Raw genomic sequence first — 25,733 nt, 5'->3', positions numbered from 1 at the left:
TGTCTTGTTTGTTGAAGATTCCTTCCATGAAAGCAGAAGTACTTCAAGTGCAGAAATTTTCACAAAATATACATAATTTTTTCAAAGAGAAGAACTTCTAATACATCTGTACAGCAAATTGTGGGACTTGCTTCTAAAGCTAATTACTAGAATCTTGAAAGTAGATATTTTGAAGCTTGTCTTTCATACATTACTATCAGGCATAGCAGACTTAGCAAATAATTTCCTCAGATTTAATTCTGTGCTGAGGTTGCCAATGAGTTGAGTAAATTAACTTAAAAAGATTAATTGCATTTTTGCAGTTGCTTACAGAAACACTGTGTTGTGGCTTCCACATATATGATAGAAAAAGCTCCAATTCAATACAAACTGTTGAAATCATTGACATGTCTTCAGCCAAGTAATATTAGTGAAAAAAGCACTTGTAAGGACATTGCAAGAGCTCTTCCATGTGACATTGTTGAGGATACTTTGCAGGATTAGTGGTGGCTACTTCAATTTGAGCAAGTTGAGAGCATGATTGGACAGACTTAACAGATGAGAGAATTGATTATTATTGGAGTCAGTATTTTAAATTGGTTGACTCCTCTGGGAATGCAAGATATCCCAGTGTAACCAAATTGGTGAAATCGGCATTGACATCGGCAATGCTGATGTGGAACAGGGATTTTCAATTTCACGCTGGACACTTCCTCCTGATAGAGCATCAATGTCAGAAAGAATGCTTAATTCACTTTTGATTGTTAAGGAGGGACTAAACATGTATGACCAAAGCCCACACCTTGCACTTATTACAAAGCATCTACTGAAATTAGCTGCCTCGAAGTTAAAAGAACAAGAGAAACAGAGCAGAAGAGGAAGCACAGAAACATTTTGAAGAACATCAAAAGAAAGCTGTTTGTGACAAGGAAAAGATTATGGCACTGCAGCAGAGTTTAAAACAGAAAAAAGTAGATAGGCCAAGTTTTGTTAGAAACAGCAAACAAAAAACTGGAGAAGCCCATTAATAGCAAGAACACGAATAAAATACGGGCAGCACATGTCAAGTTTGTTAGTGTTAAAAGTATTCAAGAGGAAGCAAAAAAGAAGCTGAAAACATCCAGAAAAATCTTAATAAAATCATCTTTCATGACTGATTATTTACAAAAGAAGCCGAAGACTTATTAAGTATTCATGGTTTATGGGAAATATTACCGTTTATACAGATATGGTTAAATACATTTTAAAACTAACAATAGAAAGAAAAAGAAAACAACATTTACTGCTGTTTTGCTGAGTTTTCCTTCCATGTTTTTGCTTTGTTTTGTCACTATTGCACTCAAATTTTTCAGAAGGGAAATGACACTCCGAGGCCTGCATTTGTGTTGAGCCAAAATACTATAGAAAAACCCATGCTGCGGAACTCAGTTTCATTTTTCTAGAAAAAATAACTCTGCAGTTTGTAGTGCACATGTGATTTGGAACATGTTTGTATATATGCTTGCTTTAATTTTCAGCAATTTCTTTAAGTTTTTTATTGGAAAGTTATTTATTTTCTGTACTATAAGACATTCCCAATTATTACAAAATTTAAATACTAATTAACTATAATACATTTGGAAATGATGTGATAAGCAGTTGACAAACATTGGGTTGCAGCATTCCAAGTCTCTTCTTGTTACTACTATCACGTTCTTGGTTTGTTTGACGCCTGCTAAAATATTTCTATATGGATTGGAATACAGTCGATTCCGCTTAATAAGCACAGCATTAGGACCAGAGCTTTTTGGGGCTACTAAACGAGCATTCCGATAAGTTATACCGTATCTCAATTGCATAACGAGTTATGTTAAAGAGCTATGTCGACGCATGCTCTGACCAATAAAACCATTTTAATGACAAGAAATAATTTTCTGTACAAAAAAACATTCATTGCAGTACAATCTAGAAAATGGGAAGATTCTCTTGCTAATCTTTAATTTCACATGCATCGTCTTTACGCTGTGTTGTACACAATGATTAAGTGTTCTTACCAGATTTATTGTAGGAATCTGTCCAGTGTAACCTGATGTCTTCTTTTGATTGACTGCACAGATATTCAGTGTGGACATAGTGCCTTCATTGCCTTCCAGCATGAAGTAGCACCATAGTCCATCGATGAATTTTCTGGCATCACAGCTTGCTACTGGCTCAGGCTCAGGAATGTCATCTTTGTCACTTTCTTGGTCTTCTGAGATCTTTTGCCATGATTTCTGCCACAATCCCGTCTGCCAGATCTTCATTTTTATGTGGCATTGAAGGTTGTCGTCAACTCGTAAAAACTAACTGTATTGACGTCATTCTTGTTGCTGTCTGCTGCAACTGCTTGCATTGCTGAGTCCAAGTACTTGAAATCACAGTGACCAATGCAGTTTTGAATCGTATTGCTGCTTATCTTCCGCCAACTATACAGGCAATCCAGTTCCTAAGTGAGAATGTTGACCTTTAAGCTTACTTCAATGGAGGTTGAAGATGATGTTAGTAGATCTCCTTGAATTGCTTGGAGAATAAAAATTTACCAGTTGTCCATGGTACAGTGTCTTCAAGTTCTTTATGATCCCCATGTCCATTGGCTGTATCAAAAAAGTGGTCTGAGGAGGCAAAAATTCAATTAGGATGTTTTTCAGGCAATCCAGATGAGGATGTGCAGCAAAGACAACTTTTCTTCAGCTTCGTCCTAGCCCTCAATCCTATGTTTTAAGCCACTCCTTAAAAAGTTCAGAAGTCGTCTATGCATTTTTGTTTGAATAGTAAACCACTGGCAAGGCGTCCATTCAAAAACCTTTTAAACATTGGGGTTTTGCACTTTTCCCAATGGACTAACAGCTTCTGTTTGTTGTGCTGCTCGAATTTGTCAGGTGGCAACAAAGTTACGCAATCTATTGCTTTCTTGAAACCAGATAAAGCACAACAAGCCATCTCGTGTAGCTCGATAATATAGTGCAATCTCATCTGGAAGTTTGGACAATTTGGCATTTTTCCATTCATCTGCACTTGCGGCATCAGCACTTTCCTTCTCACCATGAGTTTTCTTAAATTTGATATTGTGTCTTGATTTCCATCAAGACAACCAACCATGTGGTGATTCAGCTTCTTAGCGAGGACCTCTGCTTGACGTTTGAGCATTGAACCACTGACACAAACACCTTTTGCAGTTACAGCGGCAAACCATTAATTGAGAGCATCGTCAACTTCTGGATCCTTGCCCTCGTGTTTCCGTTTCTGGATTGTTTCTTGGCGTTTTTTGCAGGATGTCTATCCTTCTCAATGACAAGAATTCTTCTCAAAGTTTGTCTTCCTGCTTTATCAAGCATGAGATTGTTTTTTCTGGACATACCCATCATCTCCACTAGTTGCTGGTGCTAAGGGGTTCTTTCTAATTTGATCTAGCCGATCAATTTTAGCAAGCATCAATTCTGTCCGTGGCATCTTGAATCAAACACTGGAGAACTAAAGGGCAAGTGCTCCAGACAGTTAATGGTCACAAAGACAAAAGTGGGGTAGAGAATGAAGAATTTCTGAGAATTGCAAAAAAAAAAAAAAAAAAAACTATCGTAGGGGAAATCTGCAATTTGTTTTTAACTTAAAGGCAAATTGCCATTTAAGTTCATTGTGGTCTAGTATTATATATTATAAATTTGATAATCTTTCAAAAGAGCACAGATCGTTGATGTTCAGTAGATGTAAAGTAACATGGGTTAGTTCAAAAATGCATGTAGAAGTTCTAATCTAGAATTTCAGTTTAATTTTATCACTTTTGTATTTGTTAAAACATGATGATGTAATATGAATATTTATCAAAGGTACGTCAAAATGGAGTTTTATTTTTGTAGTGTGTAAATCAAGTTAGTAATTTATATCATTTATTGCTATGTAAATACATGGAAAGTATTTTCCAAACTGTCAAAGATAAGAGATATGTCGAGGACAGACTTATGTTAGTCAAATTTTATGTAATCGAGGAGTGATTTACACAATATTGCCGTTATATCCTGATAAATCATTCTGAGTATACAGAAATTGAAATCCTTTTTTGGAGACAATGGTGAAGAAAATACTTTAATAATATAAGAATGTTTGCATTAATGTGTGAAAACAATCAAAAACATTTTTTGGAAACAAATTGATATGCAGTGATTTTGATGATGATAAATCTTCTGTGCAGAAATACTTTAAAATTTCAACATTACACACACACAATTTGTGATAGATAATTATAATGTAAGATATAATTTGGTTTAAGTTCATCATTTTCTATAATATTAATAGATTTATTAATCTATTAAAGAAAATGATGAACGTTGTGATAAATCAAATAATGCAGCTCAGGAAGAGGAAGTCACAAAACATGATGTGGTGTCGAGACAATATAAATTTAATATGTTCTTTATAATATTGAGAATTAAAAATTTTTTGCAATAGATTATTACATGAAAATAAGATTTTATGAAAGTTTAATGTTACTTGCAAATTGATGCTTATATTTAATGTATAAAATCTGACAAATGAATTATGTATTTATGATGATGGGATTCACTCTTTGTTATTGATGTATCAAATGTCTCGAGTCACTTTCGGACAGGTGACTCTGCTTGTCTTGTCAAAATAAGTGTATTTTGAAGATACGCTTTTGAGAAGGCATCAGCAGTGGGCATCCTCACCCGCAAGTTGCGGCCACTTGTGGCTCGGAGCTTTCCACGCAGACCGCTTATAGTGGCCACATTGAATAATCCTAGGTCATGACGTGACCTTTGAAAAGCTACCAGTCGGCCTCGTGAAGGCTGGTATTTTTGGCCACACAAATTTAAAAGAGCACTGGAAAGTAGTAAACAATAGATCATAATTTCTACTACTAATTTATGTTTAATTTAGTTTTTACATTTTCTGATATTTAAAAACTAAAAGAATTTTTAAACTCAGTGCAAATTTTTTATCAAAATTTGTACTAACAAAGAGCTGAAAAAAATTAACTTATTTTCTCATAATATATGTGAGGAATTTTAAAATTTAAATACTGTACAGTTAGATTTGATAATATACAGGGTGTCCCAAAAAGATGTACTCACTCTTTGATAGACGATTAATAATAGGTTTTAAATTAATGTATTTATTTATTGATTTAACTTCTTAGGATTGTGTGTTTGTCAAGACACATCTCTTTACAAAAAAATATTTATATATTTGACAATCAAAGAGTGAGTAAATCTTTCTGGGACGCCCTGTATATATCTATTTTTCATTACTTGTAGAATTATGTAAAAATAAATTTTAAGACACTCTGTCCAAAAAAGGAACCACCATTTATTCACTTTTAGTGTTCTGGAACACTATCTTCAAATTTTACCATTATATTTATATTTTTTTAAATAAAAGTTATGCACTACAGTAGAAAGTGGCAAGTTCCCACGATGCCACTTGGTTGTTGTGTACAGCAGAGTGGCTCATCCAAAAGCAGCCTAAGCATGTAAATTATTGAGGTCGTATTTATCTAACATTTTAGTATAACTCACAACCACTTTAAAACTAATTTTCATCATTTTGTGCATTTACATAATCACTAAGTATTTCAATATTACTGATAACAGAGAAATAAGAAATTTATATTACAAAAAACAATTTTCTCTCTTAATTTTTAATGTTAAAACAAAAGTTGCTGTTGTAGGCAGCGTCCAATTTATTTAAATATGCTATGCTTTGCTGGAGAATTTTGTAGTGGAAAAATTATTGCATCACCCTTCTAAAAGAATCCGATTCGGCTACCCGACCATATTATGCAAAAATGTTAAACAATGCATAGAACTGTTTTAAATAATGTTGTGGTACTAATTTATAAAGTCAAGAAATTAGTATCTATCATAATAGGATTTTATAGAATTCAAATAAAATGATTGATCCCAAAATTATTTGCTTTTTGATTTCATATAAAACTTTTCAGGTTTAAGAAATGTATAATCATCATCTTAAAATGATTTTGAATGCAATGATTGATCAAATGAAACCATGCCATATCAACAGATATACTATTAAACAAAGCAATGTACAGGTAACCATTACGTTCCAAAAATGGCCGTGTTGTGCGAATCCGTGTTATACGAAACAAAGAAATAGTACGAAAAGGGGGGTTAGGTTCCAAAAATTAAAAAAAATGCTATTATATTTTCATAATTAAGATAAACAATGTTTTCTTCATCATCACTAAGCACTATTAACCAAGGGTGTTTTCTTTCTGGCAAGATATCCTTAGTCTCTAAGCATTTTTCTGCATTATCTTCAGATCCATGCTTTACCTTTTGCATAAAATATGTTATTTTAGATTGCTTGCTTGCTTTTAGTTAAAAGATCTCTCTAAATTTCCTTATATGGAGCTAAGCACTTATGAAGAATAAGGGAAGAGATCTGGCAACACTGAAACAAGTTTCGAGAAGGACCACATGTATTGACAGAAGGGGAGAAAAGAAAATTTACATACTTAAGTACTAATAGTTCACGAAAATAATAATTTTTGTGAACTATTAGTACATTTTATGTTGTATGAAGGTGTTACCCAATTCTTGAACCGTGTCAGAGTTATAGCACTAACACGGCTCAAGAATTGGGACCATCCCCATATAACACGGTACTTTTATAGCACGGATTTAAAGTACTGTGTTATATGGGATGGTCCCAATTCTCGAACTGTGTTAGAGTGAATCCGTGCTATAGAAGTACCGTGTTATACAGAGGTTACCTGTATTAGGAAGCTGGAATATTTGTTTGTTAATAAAAGTCACCGTCGGCATTCGGACATGCATCTTACTTAATGTTTGGGGAGATGGCATATACTGTCCGTGAAGAACGATGTGGATTGGTTCTCTAACCATTGGGGGACTGCTTCCTTGACTTCCACATCAGAGTTTTAAAGCATTGTTCCTTAAGAGCTTTTTTTAAAGGTTGAACATATGAAAGTCACATGGAGATAGAACATCCCAAACTTTTCATGCCAAAGCATCCTGCACAGTGTTTGCAACATGCAGTCGAGTATTGTCATGCATCAAAATCACATTACGTGATAGCATGCCTGGTTGCTTATTCTTCATGGTTTGATGCAGCTTGTCCAATGTTGCATTGTAGCGATTGACATTGATGCTCAAATGAGGGTCTGCAAAGGCCTGGGTGTTTCCATTGCACGCTTGCTTGTCTCCTGGTTGGCTCAAAGTGGTGGCACAGAGTTTTGACCTTGGATAGATTTCAAATAACTCTGACCATGTCTGACCATGTTTTCACTACTCTACACCAAAAACAAAGCGTGCAAGATGACCAAACCTCTTCCTGCTTATTCATTGGTGTATGCTTATGCCCCTCCCCTTGTGCCAGACCATGTGGCACGTTCCAAACTGGTTTCATTTGATCAATCCTAATACATATTCATAAGATTTATAGCTGGAAAATAGTTAATGAAAGTATTAAGTATTTTTGTTTTGTAAATTGATCACAGAAAATATTCATTTTTTTAGCAATCATCATCATTTTATCATATCTGCAGTTTCAATATTAAATAAGTAAAATTTTACAGAGCATTGATTGCCGGAGGCGGTGCTCCCGAAATCGAACTTTCCTTGAAGCTTATGGAATACGCCCGCACCCTTACGGGCATGGAGGCTTATTGTTACAGGGCATTTGCCGAAGCTCTAGAAATAATTCCGTCTACTCTGGCTGAAAATGCGGGTCTCAATCCGATAACCACCGTGACCGAACTACGTAATAGACATGCAAAAGGTGATAAAACCGCAGGCATCAATGTTAGAAAGGTATGATTTTGACGTGTAAAATAACAATTTGCTTTTCAATTCGGATGAGAAAAATCCAACTTTTTTCTAGGGTGCCGTGACAAATATTCTCGAAGAAAATGTCGTCCAGCCACTTCTGGTATCCATTAGTGCTGTGACATTAGCAGCCGAGACCGTTCGGAGCATTTTGAAGATTGACGACATCGTAAGTGAATATCATGATCTTTATCATTAACTTAATTTCTGTATTAATAATTGTGTTCTTGTTTTCAGGTCACAACTATGGGATAAAGTAAAATTACTTTTCTACATTATTTAATGTTGGACAAGAATGTAGCTTATGTTGATTGTTTAAAAATGTGTGGCATTTGTTTTTCTAATGCAAATTTATTTGGTTTATATAATATTAATGGAAATAAATGTCAAAAATTATGACAAAAGTTGTTCTAACTTAATTTATTTTTAATCTCAAGCATACATATTCACAACAGATTAATATGCTTTGCTTTCTTACAAGGAACATTACTGACAAATCAATACAAATAATTATTTCAAGGATAAATTTAATATTTCTACTGCTATTACAATAAATTAATGTAGCTGAAATTTTGGAAAGTCAATATTATCGTTATTTACAAATCGAAAGAAAATTTGTGGTTTTTCTTACTTGTGTCGATTGCCAAGGAAAATTCGATTATCGAAACTGGAATATGTACAAATAAGCACTGGATTATAGATACATCAATACTGATAATGCAGTCTTTTCTTTAAATATATATCACATGTATTTTTAAGCATTTTAATTGGCAGTTTAGTTTTTGAAGCCAAATTGCTGATGCAAGTTTAGGGTCACGTATGCAGTAAAGTATGCCAAAGAAATACAGTAGTAAAGCTTTCCGAAACATTTTTTGCACACTATTTATCTTTCTCTACTTATTCTTTTTGGTGGAGAGATCAATAATTTGATTACTTTGAATCTTTTATTTTAAACTTTGAAACCGAAGGCTGTCGACAAAAAAAATGTTTTTTTAAACAGTTTCAGAAAATCACGGTAGTCATTTTCAAAGTTCCATTTAGCTATAACAAGAACTGCCACTAATTACCAAGGTTTGGTCCCTTTTTCAAACAACTTACTATTAAAATAGTTATTTAAAATAAAGTAAAATTTCAAGGATTTAATTTTTTGTTTGATTTGAAATTTCAATTAGAATACAAATGCACTATTTTTGTAAAATTCTGTTTTGTTTCACTTCATAAATTAACCCCTTGCACTTATTGTTATAAATATTTTCTTCTTTAATTCAGAATGTATGAGTATTAATAATTATGCAAAAAGTCCCTTATTAGGACATTTTATGAAATAAATAATAAATGATCATTGATTTAATCTGTATAAGAGGAATTTACAAAATAAATACATATACTCCCTGTATTTAACTTTTTTATTTAAAGTGCAGAGGGGTTAATTAAATAATACTGATTATAATTGTATATCTAAAAACTTTAAAATGTTAATGTTAATGTTAAAACAAAATTTTAAAATTTTAAATTAAAGATACACACTTCTTATATATTAACATTTATAAATACTGTACATCTGATTGCATGTTTTCATAAAGCAGCTGCACTTAAGGGCATTTATGTTCTTGTACTTAACAGCCATGCACAATACAATATATGATATTGAACAAGAAACATCTATCAAACTATTACAGAATATTAACAGTTTATTATATTCAAAATTTTAGATTGAGAAATGCTAAAAATTTAATTTGATATGGGCATAATGTATTTTTGAAATATAAATATAATTTTTTACTATATGTATGTATGTATATGTATGTATATATATATATCACACACACACAACACACACACACACATTTACTTATTTTTGGGGTTTTTGTAAGAACAGTAGACAGCACATGCTCTTAAAAATTTAACTGACATATTTTTCTTTCTTAAATCCAATTACTTTTTGTTCGATTATGAAAAAACCATGCGTTTTTACAGAGAGCACGATGATGTTTAAAAACAGTTTTGCAGGAATGAAATATCAAGCTTATTTTACAATTTTATATATATGTATATGTATATATATATATATATTTGATTATATTTACATGGTGGAAAATTTTGCTTTTCTATACATTTCTATGGAAAAATATTGAAATGTTTTTTGTATATGATTTTAAACTATACATTTATGGTTTTTAAATTATTATTTAAAATGAAAATGAAAGTGGATATGCTCTTTGTAAACTATTTGATCATCCAAAGTCAAATGTACTTTGAATAAATAGAAAATAATTATTAAAACATTTGGCATATTAATTACTGCTGATCTTTTGAGGAATGCACTTCCTTGGAATATTTGGCAGAATGCAAAATTTCACGTACTGTACACAGTATATTGCTTATTATCTTGCACTCCAAATGATACATATAGAAAATTATATGATCATTTAATGATGGTATTGGGAATGAAAACACAATTCTGTCCCAAAAAGTTCAATTTTTAGAATAAAATTTGTTCAAGAGCCTATACTCAGACTTGGTAATTTTGGAATAAATAATTTGCTTTGCTGTAATAATAGTAAATAAAATTTAATAGTTCAATATGTGAGTTATAATGTAAGAAAAAATTTCAGAACTTACTTTTTTCTTTATACCATTTAGATATTCTTTATACATTTCTGATCTTAAGTATCTGGCATAACTATCATTTTTCATCAAAAGATAAAGATGTGCCTAAAATTGAAAGTGAGTATTATATTTGTCAGTTTTACTTACAAGAAATATAATTAAAAACAACTTACAGCAGCTTCTTGGAAGGTCCATCTGTCAGGATTCTCCATATTCTTCTTAGTAATTTCATAACTTTTAGAGTCTATGTTGATTGGGCAATTTGCATCAGGAGCTAAATATTCACTGAAAAAATAATAATTTTATAGTACAAAAATTTTATTTATAGTCTTAGAATAGAATTAGAAGTCTTACTTCCAAATTTCTTGAACTTTGATAGGGATATCTTTAGAATGTACTTGTTTTAATTCTTCTACTGCATCCCAAAATCTTCAAAAATAAATTTTCATGAATTTTTTGAAAAAATTAATTAATTGTTACATTAATTAGTATTAAAAAAAGTATTTACTTCAAATTTTCAGCACTGAATTCCTTTTCTAGGAATTTATAAAACTGTTCTCTTCCTGCTGGATCTTTAAGTAATTCCTTGAGTGAAAATCCCCATCTTTTTACTCTCCTTGCTGGTATATCTTTCCTATTTAGAGATATAATCATTGAATGTTTATGCTTTTTAATTATTAATGTTTACTGTAAAAATCTTTCTAAACAATTAACTATAAGTAAATTTAACAAATAGAAGTCTACAAACGTTTGCTTTTCCAATTCCCAAAAGTCACAGTTATCTGAAATCCATGGATTTGATGCTTCAGGAGTTGTAATAAATGGATCATATTCTTGATATTGTTCATAGTAATTGAGGTATCTTAAATACAAAATATTTTATTAGGAATTTATAATAATTATTAAATTCAAAAATTATGTAGAATAAATTATAAAATTCTTTACATAAGATAATATTTCAAGCATGTGCCATCTTTTATTTAAATTTGTCAAAAATAGAAATGAGAATATTTGCAATTTCAAAATGCTTTAAGAAAATAAACATTTACAAATTGAAAAGTTTTCTGAATAATTAAATCAATTTTTATTAGGAAAAGAAATTATAACATGAAATCCATCTACAAGAATAGACATAGAAACAAATTCATATCCAAAAATTGAAAACTTTTTGTTATAAAAGTTCTATTCTTAATAAGCTGGACATTTAAAAAAATAATAATTAAAAAGTTCTTACAGAATTATTATTCTGGAAGAATCTGGTTTAACCAAATGCTTCCAGAAAAGATACACACTAACAATTCTTAACTTTTACATGAAGATAAAAATAAGATGGTTTGTTTATTAAAACCATAATTTCTGGGCTGAATTTGGAAAGAAAATATATATTGGCACAAGTGGATTAACTATAACATCAATTACAGAATTTTATAGGATTATACAAAATTTAAGTAAGAATGTGCGTTAGTTCAAAAATTTTTTGACTTTAATGTTAAAAAATAGCAAATTTTGTTTCACTTGCTTTATACTTTTGATTGTGTTTAAAAAATAATCTTCATATAACACTCCTAGATAGCACCGCTATCGCAAAGCACTAATAATGCACTTTTATGGATCTTTCCCTTAAATACAGTAAAACTGCTTAGGCGACCACCTGCATTCGACGGGCACCTGTCAAAACGGACAAAAATTTCTGGCACGGAATAGTTTATACATAGAGTCTTCGTATAAGTTACCCGTATTAAACGACCACCTATGTAACGCGACTGCGGGCATCGATTTTTGGTCGGAAACAACATACAACAACTGTAATAAGCGACCACTTCCGCGTCTAAACTGTTGTTCGAACCCATCTCAACAACGTTCCCCCTCCTAATATAATGAATTAGTCTAAACTTTAGACTAATTCGATCCCGGTCCTTCGAACAAGAGTTTAGACCCTAAACTCATTAGCGTAGCCAGGGTTTTGTTATGACGGCCGGATGGCCGAGCGGTAAAGGTGGCAGCCTACCGCTCTGGGGACCCGGGATCGAATCCGAACGGGTCGAATAATCCCCAGGAATTTTTCGGGGGGTGTCCGTTCGGATATGTCGGGCCCCGTCCCTCACCACCCGGTCGCCCCATTGTGGGCCTGGCCGAACCCATAATGGGCCTACTAAAAGAGGCCCTCTTAGTGCCCACAGGGCGGAAAGAGTTAAAAAAAAAAAAAAAAAAAGGGTTTTGTTATGGGGGCCTAGTAGAGGCTGTAATTTTCTAGAGGGGCACCAGGTTAACTGGGGGGCCGTGCCCACCCATGCCCCTTCCTGGCTACGCCCACGGTTAAACTTTTGTTCGAACACACCTCGGAAAATTCCCCCAACCCTTGAAATTAGGTGCAGGTGTTAATGGATTAGTCTAGCAACAAAGGAAATTTGTTTGTTCGAAATTGTCCGAAAAACGAAAGAAATGCAAAGTGCTGTCGTTAAAAGATCGGGTTAAAATTATCAGAGAAAGTGAAAATGGTTTATCACAACGGCAGTTAGCCGCGAAGTTTAACTGTGGGAAAACGAAATTTATTTTACCGTAGACGTACGGTACTTAGGGGTATAAAATATTGTATACATCAGTGTTTCTCAAACTTTTTGGTCCGCGAACCCCTTTTGCACTTAAAAATTTCAAAGGACCCCCGAAGAATGAGTATGTGTAGAAAAACATCCCGGAGGGAGGGGGGTTAATTTAAATTCAGGACGAGTTAATTTCTTTTGTTTAATTAATCTATTCCATGTTGAAATTTCTCTCCGTTGCGTGTTGCTTTGCGTTGAATTTTTGTCAATGTTAAGACTAACGAAATTTTTTAAAAAATTATTTGTTTATTTTTCACAAACAAAATAAATATACTGAAAAATATAAAAACAAAAAACATTATATTTCGGAAGTTTATTTAGTCTCAAAACGTTCCGATTCAGCACAACACAGTCCTCAGAAAAACAAGCATAACTTACCATTCACGATGGGAAAAAGTCTCGTTCAAATACTGGCGCGTCCTTAAGTATTCTCTCATGGTCGCGCCAGGCTGCCAGCTAAAAACGCATATCAACTAAAATAACATCGGAGTATCCCAAGACAGCCAAATATTGCAGCACCACAGCACTAGCGGAAATTCAAATTTGCCGACTGAAACGCTTTCGGTTGATCGGTTTTCGGATAATCGACGCTCTACCTAAGTCGACTTGCCTACAGACGCAACGCTGCTAGCGACCATCGTTCCAAATGACAACACTGTTCTATCTTAGTTTAGGCGGAGAGTGGAACTCGGGGGATTCCCCAATAGCGCACAAATTTATGAATATTATATTTAGGCTCGTATTTAAATATTTATATTGTTTTTATTATTTATATGTGCAATTTATTTAAGTAAAAATTATTTTATATATTTTTTATTTCTACTATTTCTAAACATGAATCTATAGTAAATTTATAAAATATTTGAAAAAAAAATTGATTTGGCATCAATTTTTCAGCGATCCCCCAAATATTTTTCACGGCCCCTTTAGGGGTCGCGACCCCCACTTTGAGAATCACTGGTATACATGATACAATTAATCGGCTGATCTCATCGTTTGATGAAATTTATTTTTTGAAGCTCATATACAGTACATGTGCAATAGTTTCTGTATCAACCTACCTTATTTCCACGATATTTTTAGAAAAACAACATTCAAGTAATTTTCGCTAAGCACCACCTGTATTGGACGACCACCTGTCTAAAAGGCCACTTTTTGAAGGAACCGTGGGTGGTCGCCATAGACAGGTTTTACTGTACTAGGAAACCCATTCAGTATCTGTGAATTCTCAAATATGCGATTTTGCATTCCAAACAGCATTGTTACAAAATTACATGATTTTCAAATTTATGCTGGTATGTAGATCTTATTACCAAGGTAAAATACATAAGATTTACATTCGTTAAAATCACGTTCCTGAAACCATTTTCTATCTTCGTGAGTATGTTTAATAAGAACATTAATAAATAGTAATGCCAAGCAGACCCATAGCAAGAGAGGGTCTGCTTGGCATTACTGTTACCCTTTAAAAACTTTAAGCCATCCTGCCCATTATTCCACATGACAAAATTCTGTTTATATATTACATAGTTATGTAAAAAAAATATAATACCAATTTTTAAGGCTAATTTCGAAAATTTTTGCCGTTATGTATGTACTTTGAACGTACTAATGTACACTCAAAACGGTGCTAAAAGTTGTTAATAGAAAAATATTTAATAGTATTAGATTTCAAAAATTTTATTGAGCTCGCCTCAAGACCTTTTTTCCCCTCTGGGATATTCCGTAACCCCCAGATGCCCTGGTAAGCCGTTCCCATTTTAGTTGGTCTAGCTACGTCTTCGGTGCCAACTCGTGAGGAATTCCCCTTTTTGTGAAGCACATTACAGCAAAATTTTGAAAATGGGAAATATAATTAATAAGAATTTGAAATATGAAATAATCTTGAAAGTCTTACTGGGATTATCAAATTTCGGAAGTCTTCTGGCTCCCACGTCTAGTCATCAAAGTGTTAATTAGTCAAAATGCAAAAATAAAGTTACAAACTTAAATAAATGAAATTACACTCGAAGTTAAACCTATTTTGAATTAATGAAACAGATGATTTAAATACAACGGCCGTTCAGTTAGAACAACTTACAATTATATTATAAAACAGAATTCAATGTAAACATGGCTTTTTGAAATCTCGTGAAAATTCCGATTTTTTGAACAGTAAACCCAATTTTAAATAGCGAAATTCTAAGCCCGATCTCCCGAAGAACTAGTGAAGGAGGGCGATATCATTCGCGTGAGTAGTGTGATTACCGATAAGTAATCTTGTGTTGTAGTGAAGGGAGTTTACTTGTTGAAGTAATTCTTAGAGACTGGATAGCTCATATAATACTGACAAAGAGAAAAATTACTGATGTTTGTTCGCTCTGAGGCAAGAAAAGGTTTAAACAATCATAGTTGGAAGATTCAGTACTAAATTTTTCTAGAAAAGTTGAGGGTGACGATAGCAAAGCAAGGTAATATTTTTAGTTCTAATTAATAACTTAACAACAATGTATCAGATATAATCCTTAAAATAATGGGCGTAGAAAAAATAAACTTTTAAAGTATGCGGAAGTATTGGGCATATAAAAATGAAGACAATTACGGTAAAAACCAAAAACTCATTAATTCTCGATGAAAGATGATATCCGCCAAAATCAGTAAAAACCGAAGAGCTGAGTTTGTTTTTGCCGAACGCAATGTGGCATTATAATTTGTATATCATCTCATATTATTATTTAAGGATTCCAAAATTGCTCGAGATGTTTTTTAAAACGTACAAAATTCTCAGAAATTATAATAAACGTCCTTGCTAAAACCGAAATAGAAAAAAATTAAACGAGATTTGCAAAACTTGAAATCTTTAGTGCTTATAGACGAAAGCACGGTTATAAGTGATTCTAAACATTTCTGTGTTTTGGTAAGGTACGAAAATGATAGCCAAATTCTTATAAGATTATTTGAATTAGTAAAATTTCGTCAATACTTTCGAAGCAACTGCAGCAAAATTATGTTTAATTTAAATCAGTGTTAACTAATGACAATACGGTATTCTGTTAACTAACGGCTTCATACGGATATAATTTAACGACTGAAAGTTGCAATTCATTTTATAGTCATTTAAATGCAAATGTCTTTAATAACTTTTTGCCACTCTGCTTCCATTGTTGCTACTAAAGCGTGCGAAGAGTTACGAAGATCATCAGAAAAACGAAGGTACTTTAGGTACTTATTGTAATATATATATACTAGAAATTCCTTTGTCAAAAACATTATGGACTACCTTCAATAAGAAAGTAGAGATAGAAGAATTGAGAAGAGAGATTTCAAGAAATTCACAGAGAGTAGCTAATATTTCTATAAATTAAGTAATCTGTACTGTCCATCGAAGCATAATTGATATACGATAATACATTTTAAATAACAGGTTCGTTAGATAATTAGCCTATTTTCGACTGGATAATAGAACGTCACTATGGAACGTTTTTTAAAAAATGTGTTATAGAAGCGACACAATGCGGTTATTATTTTTAAATTTAACGTTCAATTTGATTTTAAAATTACACCATTTTTCAAAATATTTTAAAATGCAACGTAAGGTTTGTTTACCTTACGTTTACCTTACAAAACTGTCAAACTTTCATTAAATTAAATATTGTTATGGAACAAAATTCAGCAACAATTAAATGTGATTCTTTATGTTATATACTTTATTAATGTTATATCTTCCATTATAAAAAAATATGCGGTACTTAAGTAATGGTTGTGGAAATCTATTGATACTTACAAGTTAGTAGCATAGGAGCCGATGCTGCTTGTGATATAACAACAAGATGTTTAAATTTTTACATAATTGCTGTAACAGAAGTGTAAAAAAGATTACACTTTGTGACAATTTATTAATAGTAATTGATCTTTTAGTTCATATAGTCAAGCGTCATGGCGTAAATAATAATGCTTTTTCTATGGAAAAATCTTTTTCCAAAAATTCTCGAAAATGGTCGCAGATAGATCCAAACAATACGATTCAGAATTTTGAGAATCGAATTTCTCAATTTTATAATTTAGAAATTCCATTCTCAAAATTCCGAACCGTGCATTAATAAAAGAATTAAGTACGATTGCAATGCAAAAAGACTGGTTCGATCTGCTCCCGTTTTCGAGAATTTTTGAAAAGGATTTTCCCATGGAAAATGCATTAAACTTTTAACGCCATCTGCTGAATTGAGTGCCATAACAAGAGGTTAAATCAGCCTTAATAATAAGATCTCTTTTTTATAGAGGAATTCGTCATATATTAGTTTTGAATTATGCGCTCTTCTTAACTATTCATTGTTTTTTTAGACTTTAATTTGCTCCTTTTTTTTGGTGAATATCGCTGGTTTTTAAGTATATAATACATTTAGCAAAGTTACTGTTTTATATTTATTACTTTTTCGTATCATCATAGAAATACATTATAACCCGTAAAATTTTTAAAAACGTATTTTACCGTCACAGTTTTAGGCGAGGAAAAAATAAGAATTCCAGGTTTTTGAAAGGAGAAAAGAGATAAATTTACTTAAATTGACGGAGAAAATACTCAAAAAGATTGCAATTAACAACAAAATGTGAACTCCTCCCTAAAAAACGAGATCTTCCAAGTAGTACAACGGTTAAGGTGGTAGACTACACGCTTTGGGAACCAGGGATCAAATCCAAACGGGTCGAGAAACCTCGGAGGGTTGTCCGTCCGCATTTCTCAGGCCCAATCCCTTACCATCTGGCCGCCCCAATGTAGGTCTGACCAAACCATAATGGGTTTGATATAAAAACGCCTTCTTGGTGTCCACAGAACGGAAAAAGTTAAAAAAACTACATAGACGCATTAAAAAGTGATTGTATCATGTATGACGTCAGTTATTCCAGTGTGTATTATCCATTTTCGCTTAATTTTCAGTATTCAATAAGGCCATTTAAAGCTTTAAGCTCGATGCTAACATCGGTTGATAAATCAGCACGTAGAATGTTATAAGCTTGTTTTTGAATAATAAAAGCATTTTATTATGCTACTTCTTTACACTAGTAATAGGATAGCACAGTTGAACAAAATTCTTAAAAAGTGGATAAAACGCAGTTTGGAATGACGCGCCTCGTATTTATTAGCATAATTAAAAACAAATCTTTCAACATTGACTATTAATTAAAAAGTAATTTTTGGGACATCAATGATAGAAACGATATGTAAGAATTTTTGTCAATTTTGCTCAATTAAAATTGAAACTAATGTCACAGAGACAATATGAAATTCTCTTGAAACATCGCTTTTCTTCTTCCTCATCTCTCTTTTTTTTCAAAATTGTTAATTTTTTTAACGCAAATTGACGTCGTTTCTCAAGTTGTTTGTTTGTTTTAATGATAAAATAAACGTAAAATTAATAAACTTCGTAATAACTAATAAATTACAAAATGCAGGCAACAAATTATTTTCGCTAAGAGCGCTGTTTCCGAATTGTCCATTGTATGAATTGAATCCAAAATGAGCCGAATTTAGGAGAATTTTACTGAAGTGGATAACCTCTACCTAGCGACAGTACTGAAGTTTTAAGCATGATGACACAATATTCGTTATACTGGATTATTGATTTCACTAAAACGAGATTTGTGTTTTACGATACCGATAGCCGATCGTTATTCCGAAAATTTCACTATTACAGAATTTGTTATATCGGAATTCGACTGTATAGCTCTTATTGTTTGAAGTGCTTTAATTTAACACCGCGCTCGATTTAGTGCTAATTTCAGAGGCTAAACGTTGAATGAAGATCGAAATTTGATTTATCTGAAGTTTGCATATAGTTAATCGGGTCCTCCTGCTCCTGAGGTTTCCCTATCTAAACATTACTTTCATCTATCTAATATCATTCTCTAGATTAAGGACAGACAAACAGACGGAAGCCAGTGAGAATTTATAGGTTTGCAATTCGAAAATTACAGCCCGATAATTTTTAAAACAATTTTTTTGTTGTTTATAGTATAATTTTGAAGTCTATTTCTATAATATAATTTTGAAGTTACTCGAAACTTGAAATTTTTCATATCAGAATAAAGAGCGGTTGTTCTAAAAATAATCATGGCCAAAAATTGGACATCAACTCCCAAATATGAACATAACAAAATAATTTTATATTGACCACACGCATTCGCATATTAAAATATGTAAGAAAATTATGCTTTTTAATTCGTTTTGTGAACGGATACTCAACAAGCAAAAATGTGGTTTTAGAAAAAATATAAATCAAGATTCGTCTGACAACTATTGTTATAATTGTAATTATGTTAATGTGGAAAACTTTATTGGCAAATATAAGTAATATCAGTAATATCAAATTAAGTGTTTTTGATGTTGGAAGCTTAAAAATAGGCATCGAAATTGCCAAACTGTGTTCATATGACATCAGGTCAACTGTCAACAGAATTTTAGTAAATGGTTTATGAACTAAACTTTTGTGTTGATGTGGTCGTCAAATTAGATAAATGCTTTTGATTTATCTTGGGATATAAAGGAAGATACTATTATCCTGAAATTTAATTATTTCTGTATATATGTCATTGACATTTTCAGCACGTAAAAGTGTTAACTGTTAGCACCAAAATGAAGTGTAAATGTATCTGAGAAATATATCAAATGAACAACAATAAAGTTACAAATCTCTAGATCCGCCATTGCCCATATATGTTACATATTCATTCTGTTAAATGAAGATAAATTTAATACTTACGACTCGGCTACCTTTGATATTTTTACACTTGTTCTTTCCAGACGAGTTTTCAAGGCCTCCATCTAAATTGCAATATATAGAAAAATTAGAATTTAGTGTTATTATAATATCAATAAAAATTTTTTTATAGCTAATGTTACTGGTCGACAGACCAATGGCTATTAAAAATAACTGAATTCTTGCGCTTTAACTATAAACTACTTTCTGGTTAATATTGATGTAATGGTCACCATACGTTATAAAATATCTGTACAATGCATTGACTGCAAAGTTACAATATTATGTTTTTTTTTTTTATTTATTGAAATTGCTTCCGAATTAATTATTAAAATAATTTCGTTGTTATATACCGGTATATCTTCCAGTATTTGTTTAATAAAATATATTCTACTCATTTATTATTTACATTAATTTAGAATCAGTGTTTTAATTCTATTGAAATGAACATACATAACTTATGGTCTTTAGGAAATAATTTTACAAAATGATCAATAAATAGCTTATCATAATTTGATATTTACCTAATATTCGTATTTTTTGTATACATAAATATGATTTTTTATGAGTCACGTTATACTACTATGGTAATTTCTTACATAGAATGAAACTATAAAAGATATGTTTTTAGGTTTAGTCCGTTATACAAGTTTCACCACAGGGATCATTCAAATATGATGTCACCAATTTTAAATTCTTTTTCACTACCTACCTCTTCCCAGTCCATTTTGTATTAAAATCAAGCATTTCTGTAAAACGGATCTACAGTACATAAATTTATTGAAAGGAAGGCTAATTTTAAAAATAGGTCAATAAATTATTTATTGGCTTATTTTTAAACGAGCAATTATTTATTGTAACGTGGTCATAATGCCGAGCTGCAATTTTAATCATTTTTTAATTTAATATATATCCTCGCCACCTCAAATTATCAACGGTAGGATCTGGTCCCTGTACATCATACTTTTCCTATTACAATAGAGTCGTGCCAGTCATGTAACTCCTTTCGGAAAATTTTTGAATTGAAATAACGGTTTACATAGGAAGTTCGTATATAGTTAATTGGGGCCTCTTGCCCCTAAGTTTTCCATATCTGGTCTTATCTTTCATCTGTCCGTAATCACAGGAAAGAGACGGACGACAGTGGAAATTTATGTCAATAATTTTTTTTTTCAAATTGCAGCCCAATGAAATTCACTTATTTGCCTCAGAAAAGGAGTCTGATGACATTGTATCAAGTAATTCCTAAAGTTAATGTGTTATGTACCGATATATCTTTCAGCGGTATCTTTATCTCTAATCCGTATCTGTAAGATTAAATTTGTTGCCATTATACCGTACTTTCATATTAAAAGTTTATTAGATCGCTTCCAACAGAGCGTATTTAGTACAGCGCTTCTACTAAAGTGCAACTGTTTAAATAAGCAAGAACTTGCTTTTTGATCATTGGTTAAAACACTTCTGCATAATGATTTCGGTAAAAAATTATTTCAAATAGGAAAATTTTTGAATATCTTTAGGACATCATTCTGCTAACACCTCCATCCTGTCACAATATCACAAAATTTTTAAATATTCTCCTCCTTAGTGCGGATATCATATTTGAATGACCCATCGCAACAGTACACTAATCGCAAACTACTTTTTAATTTCAAAAAAACGAAATTTATTTTACTATGTTAAAGTTAATATACACTGAAATCTATGAAGAATCCTCAGAGAATCATAAATTCAGTAAATTTTCTAGTTTTTTATTCTGCAAATAATTTCATGCCATTAGTTGTGCCGTATTTACTGCGTTAAAACAGGAGTGTTTTTTGTTTTTATTTAAAATCGAATAAACAAATGAAATTATTAACACAATGCGTATTGAATTAAATATATTTGTAATTAGATTTTGTAACATTAAAGTTTTATTTCATCGTTAATAATGATATTTAATATATTTAAAAAAAAAATGTGTGTGTGTGTGGAAATCACCCACCATTGGAAACTCGAAAGGCCCATTGTATTGGGGTCGATCGAAAGTTAAGAGGGAGGGGCCGATATATGACGCATCTTGCTCACTTGAGATTCACAGGGACAGTCGCAGATTCTTAAACTGCTATTTTACCATAACAATTATGTATAATATTGGCATATGTTAAATTCTGGATTATTGGATAATAATAGAAATTATTATTATATAAATCTATCCTTTGAAACGTTACAAAGTTATACATAATGTGATGAATAATGATGATTAGATTTTTTCCCATTATACTCGATACGGTTATGCTTTTTGAGTCAGTTATGGATATTTTTTCGGACCGTGACTATACTGTATATCAGAATTTTTTTTTTTCATATTAAGTTATTCATCCGATTTGAAAATTGTCTAAATTCTCTGCAATTCGTTATACAGAATTCGAAATGTACAGTTGTTTATTAAACAATACTCGTAACAATTAATGAAATTCTAATTAGAAAAGATGTGTTTTAATTATAAGTAGAATTTATTTAACTTAAATAGATTATATTAAATTTATACTACGTATCTAAGTAAAATTAATATCAATTGACTGCAATAAATATTCAACGTGAAACCTCAGCTGATGTATCTGTGATCGTCATTCGTATTTCTGGTCGGACGTTATTCTGAATTAATCTTATTGATCATAGCAATGCAAGAGAAGCGGGCCAGATGGCCAAGTGGTGTTGTCTCTTGCTCACTACCAGAAATCGATTCTTGCTTAGACCTTATATTTCTTCTCTCGTTGTCCGACACTCACTTAGCGCTCATCGAATGAAAAGGTGTGGTTCTTTTTAATAACAAAAATCACTTGTATATAGTTTTTCAGCCAGATAACAAAAAGCAAATAATTTTTGTTTGTTTTACATTTCTATAAAGGATTAATATCGAAAAAATAATTTATTTGTCATACTTCCGAGTGTGTATATTTTTTACGAAAAACAGAAAATAATAATATTAAGAACAATATTTTGTCTTTGAAGTTTAATTTATTGCTGTTCTATTTATGACATTCTGACCCAGAAATTTAATCAATCACTTGTTATTGTATTTGTTATCTAGCGTATTTATTATTGATAATATTTAAAAATATAAACTCATAATTCGAATTTATTAAATAAGAGAATTTACTCGAAATATTAAAGAATAAAAAAATTGGATTGTTTTATATTAAAATAAAATAGAATTATATTATTTGTAATTATTTATGTTACAATATTAATTAATTCTATTACTTTATTTTAATTTTAATAATTAGTAAATCCTGATATTATATTAATTCAATTAATACGATTATATTAAAATGAATTAATTTATATAATTATTTTAATATAAATCAATGAAACTTTAAATAGAAACTAAGTTTTTATTACGTCCCTCGGCAAATAATTAAGTGATGACGCTGTTTTGAATTTTAGCCTCTTGAGACCAATAAGTCTGTTCCCATAACTTGTAACGAGATTAAACTAAAGAAAACTATTAAAAGTAGGAATATTAATATTAACTCTTGGATTTTTTAGCAGAAAACTGTAGCTTACATGTTACCAATTGTTAAAGGATTTTATTACAACAATCAATAGAAATGAAAGCTCTACTTTTAGATTAATATTTTATTTTATTATCTGAAGTAAATTAATACACTTTAATCAATTTTAAATCGTCAAAAACTGGAACTTGGATACCTTCTATACATTTAAACTTACCTTATAAACATTTAAAAAATCATTTTTAACTCATTTTTCAAATAAATTTTTAAATAATCACGAGTAATATTTAATTCAATGTATTCTATACAGTAATAACAATTAAATATTAATATATACAAATGTTACAATTTCTTCGTAAATAATTCTAAAAAATAATTTAATTTGTGTCCCCCTTGAGTTTTAAAGATTTTAACATTGTATTATTAAAATTACGATGGTAATGTATATTTGTAAACAAATTAATCGGAGAAAATTTAGAAATAAATGTAATCGGTTTTCCAGAAAATATACACCAACCATTCATATGCATGATTTTGTCTGTGTTATGCAAATATTTAATTAAGAGAATTAATGAAAACGGTACATTTTAAATTTTATTACTTAATGAATGAAACTTTTAATTATTCTTGTACTTCGTTTTCAACAAATGCCCGTTTATGCAGTCAAATTGTTTCGTAAAAATATCAAAATTACAATTTGTTTTTTTTTGTGTCTTGATTTTAATATGATTTCAATAATTAAAGATTTAATAGGAAAAATGAAATTTTTGCCAACTTTTTCTTATAAATCTAAATTTTCAAATAGTCTTCATACAAAATCTTCAAATATTAATATACTGTATAGACTTTAAAAAAAAAAGAAAGAAATGTAATCTTTATATTTTCTGAATAACTTAAAGTTTTACTGTTTATTTTAGATTTTCTGTGCTCCTTAGAATCAATTTTTGACTTTAGGAAGAGGATTAAAAATATTTAATTTATATTTATACATTTTAAATTAAAAATAAATAAGATAGCATTCTTTATTCTTTATAAATAATAAAAATAGGTACACTGTATTGTACTAAACCTTACAAAATTAAATTTGGCAAAAAATGAAGAATATAAATCAAAGTAGATTATCGAGACAGTTATTTGCTGAATAATTTTGGATCCAATTTCTTAAAAATAGAAGTACTTTTGATACTAGAATGCCTTTTATAACTGATAAAATCATTAATAAACATGAAAATAAAATTTATGACTATTTCTTGAAATACAATGCCAAATTTTGTATTTTTTTAAATATAAGATTTGTGAATCTAAATGATTATTACACAACATTTTTTAAAAATAATTAATGTATAATTTATATGAAAATTATAATATACCACTGTTATAATATTACTTAAATTTGATTGTTCTTAAACCTAATATTGTTTGATTGTTTTTAACCTAGTTGTATTGTTTCAGTTATTTTTCTCGTAATCTAAAAATAACTGAAATAATACAACTAGAAATATAATTTATACATAATATTTATAAGTACTAAAAAATACCTCTTTTTTTAATACTTCAGCTGATGTAGATAGATCAGTCTCCGAAACACTAGGACTTATTCTTCCTCCAGATACAGAGCATTGCATATGCTAGAAAATAAAAATTTAAAAATAAATAAAATGTATATTTAAAAAAAGTTAACGATACTTTCATCAATAAATATTTGAAAGTACAGTTTTCATTTCTATTACATGATTGATGATTTTTAAAATAATAATAATAAGAAAAAAAGGAAATTATGACTATAAGCCATAATTAATTTCAGTTAAGCTTCCTTTAAACATTTATTATTTTTTTCAGGTTTTTTGATCTATTATTTTTCTTGTTATAATTAAATTTATCATTAGAAATTGAATTTTAAAAAAGTCTCTTTTCTCTTTATTCTAATATCTCTTGTAATTTATGGTAAATCAGAGGAAGCAAATGTTATTAAATCTGAAGGGAAACTAACCTTGTAACTTTTAATGGGTTTATTGATTCTGCAGGCCTTTTTAATATCAATCTCGGTAGTATTTACACAGCCAGGCTGTCGGAAAATTTAATTATTTAATATAGCATATACTATTAAGTATTATCAGCTTTAATTTTCTGTAACATTCTTTTTTAATATAAGAAAAATAAAAATGATTCGAGAGTTGAATTATAACTTACAACGGGTCTATGTACATCCCAAAACGCCCTCTCTTGACTATCTAAGACTTTCCTTTCCAATTTATCTCTCTTCTTGTCTACTCTATTATAAAACATTTTAGACATTTTCAGTCTCTATATCCATTATTAAAAAGACAAAATAAAATAAAAAATTAAACGAAGCTAATTAAATAATAGCGAAGAATTAAAAAAGAAAAGTGAGGTGGCGTTGGACTCATCACGGTAAATTATCGTCTGCTCTTTTTCTGACGTCATTCGTCAACGATTATAACTTTTATATAT

At 30.6% G+C, this 25,733-nt stretch overlaps 2 protein-coding genes across 2 annotated transcripts in view; one reads left to right on the top strand and one right to left on the bottom strand.

Moving 5' to 3' along the window:
* The window catches only part of CCT4 (chaperonin containing TCP1 subunit 4), a 36,750-nt gene extending 28,526 nt beyond the window's left edge, over positions 1–8,224 (top strand). Inside the window, exons 12-14 of the mRNA XM_067273435.1 lie at positions 7,571–7,805; positions 7,876–7,989; positions 8,058–8,224. Of these exons, the coding sequence (XP_067129536.1) occupies positions 7,571–7,805; positions 7,876–7,989; positions 8,058–8,075 (367 nt within the window). The 3' untranslated portion in view covers positions 8,076–8,224. The remainder of the gene's footprint in view (positions 1–7,570; positions 7,806–7,875; positions 7,990–8,057) is intronic.
* A 1,448-nt stretch (positions 8,225–9,672) lies between these two features.
* The window catches only part of LOC136977851 (regulator of G-protein signaling 7-like), a 52,687-nt gene continuing 36,626 nt past the window's right edge, over positions 9,673–25,733 (bottom strand). The window contains exons 8-17 of the mRNA XM_067273436.1: positions 25,452–25,533; positions 25,252–25,326; positions 24,800–24,889; positions 19,768–19,829; positions 11,179–11,292; positions 10,939–11,064; positions 10,785–10,859; positions 10,604–10,715; positions 10,443–10,535; positions 9,673–10,369 (exon numbers count right to left, since the gene is read on the bottom strand). Of these exons, the coding sequence (XP_067129537.1) occupies positions 10,319–10,369; positions 10,443–10,535; positions 10,604–10,715; positions 10,785–10,859; positions 10,939–11,064; positions 11,179–11,292; positions 19,768–19,829; positions 24,800–24,889; positions 25,252–25,326; positions 25,452–25,533 (880 nt within the window). The 3' untranslated portion in view covers positions 9,673–10,318. The remainder of the gene's footprint in view (positions 10,370–10,442; positions 10,536–10,603; positions 10,716–10,784; positions 10,860–10,938; positions 11,065–11,178; positions 11,293–19,767; positions 19,830–24,799; positions 24,890–25,251; positions 25,327–25,451; positions 25,534–25,733) is intronic.

Source organism: Centruroides vittatus, unplaced genomic scaffold (assembly GCF_030686945.1).
Source record: "Centruroides vittatus isolate TY-2023 unplaced genomic scaffold, ASM3068694v2 contig_480, whole genome shotgun sequence".
NCBI lineage: Eukaryota > Metazoa > Arthropoda > Arachnida > Scorpiones > Buthidae > Centruroides > Centruroides vittatus.
Note: the sequence above shows the minus strand (reverse complement) of the source record. Positions and strands in the feature narration are given on the sequence as shown.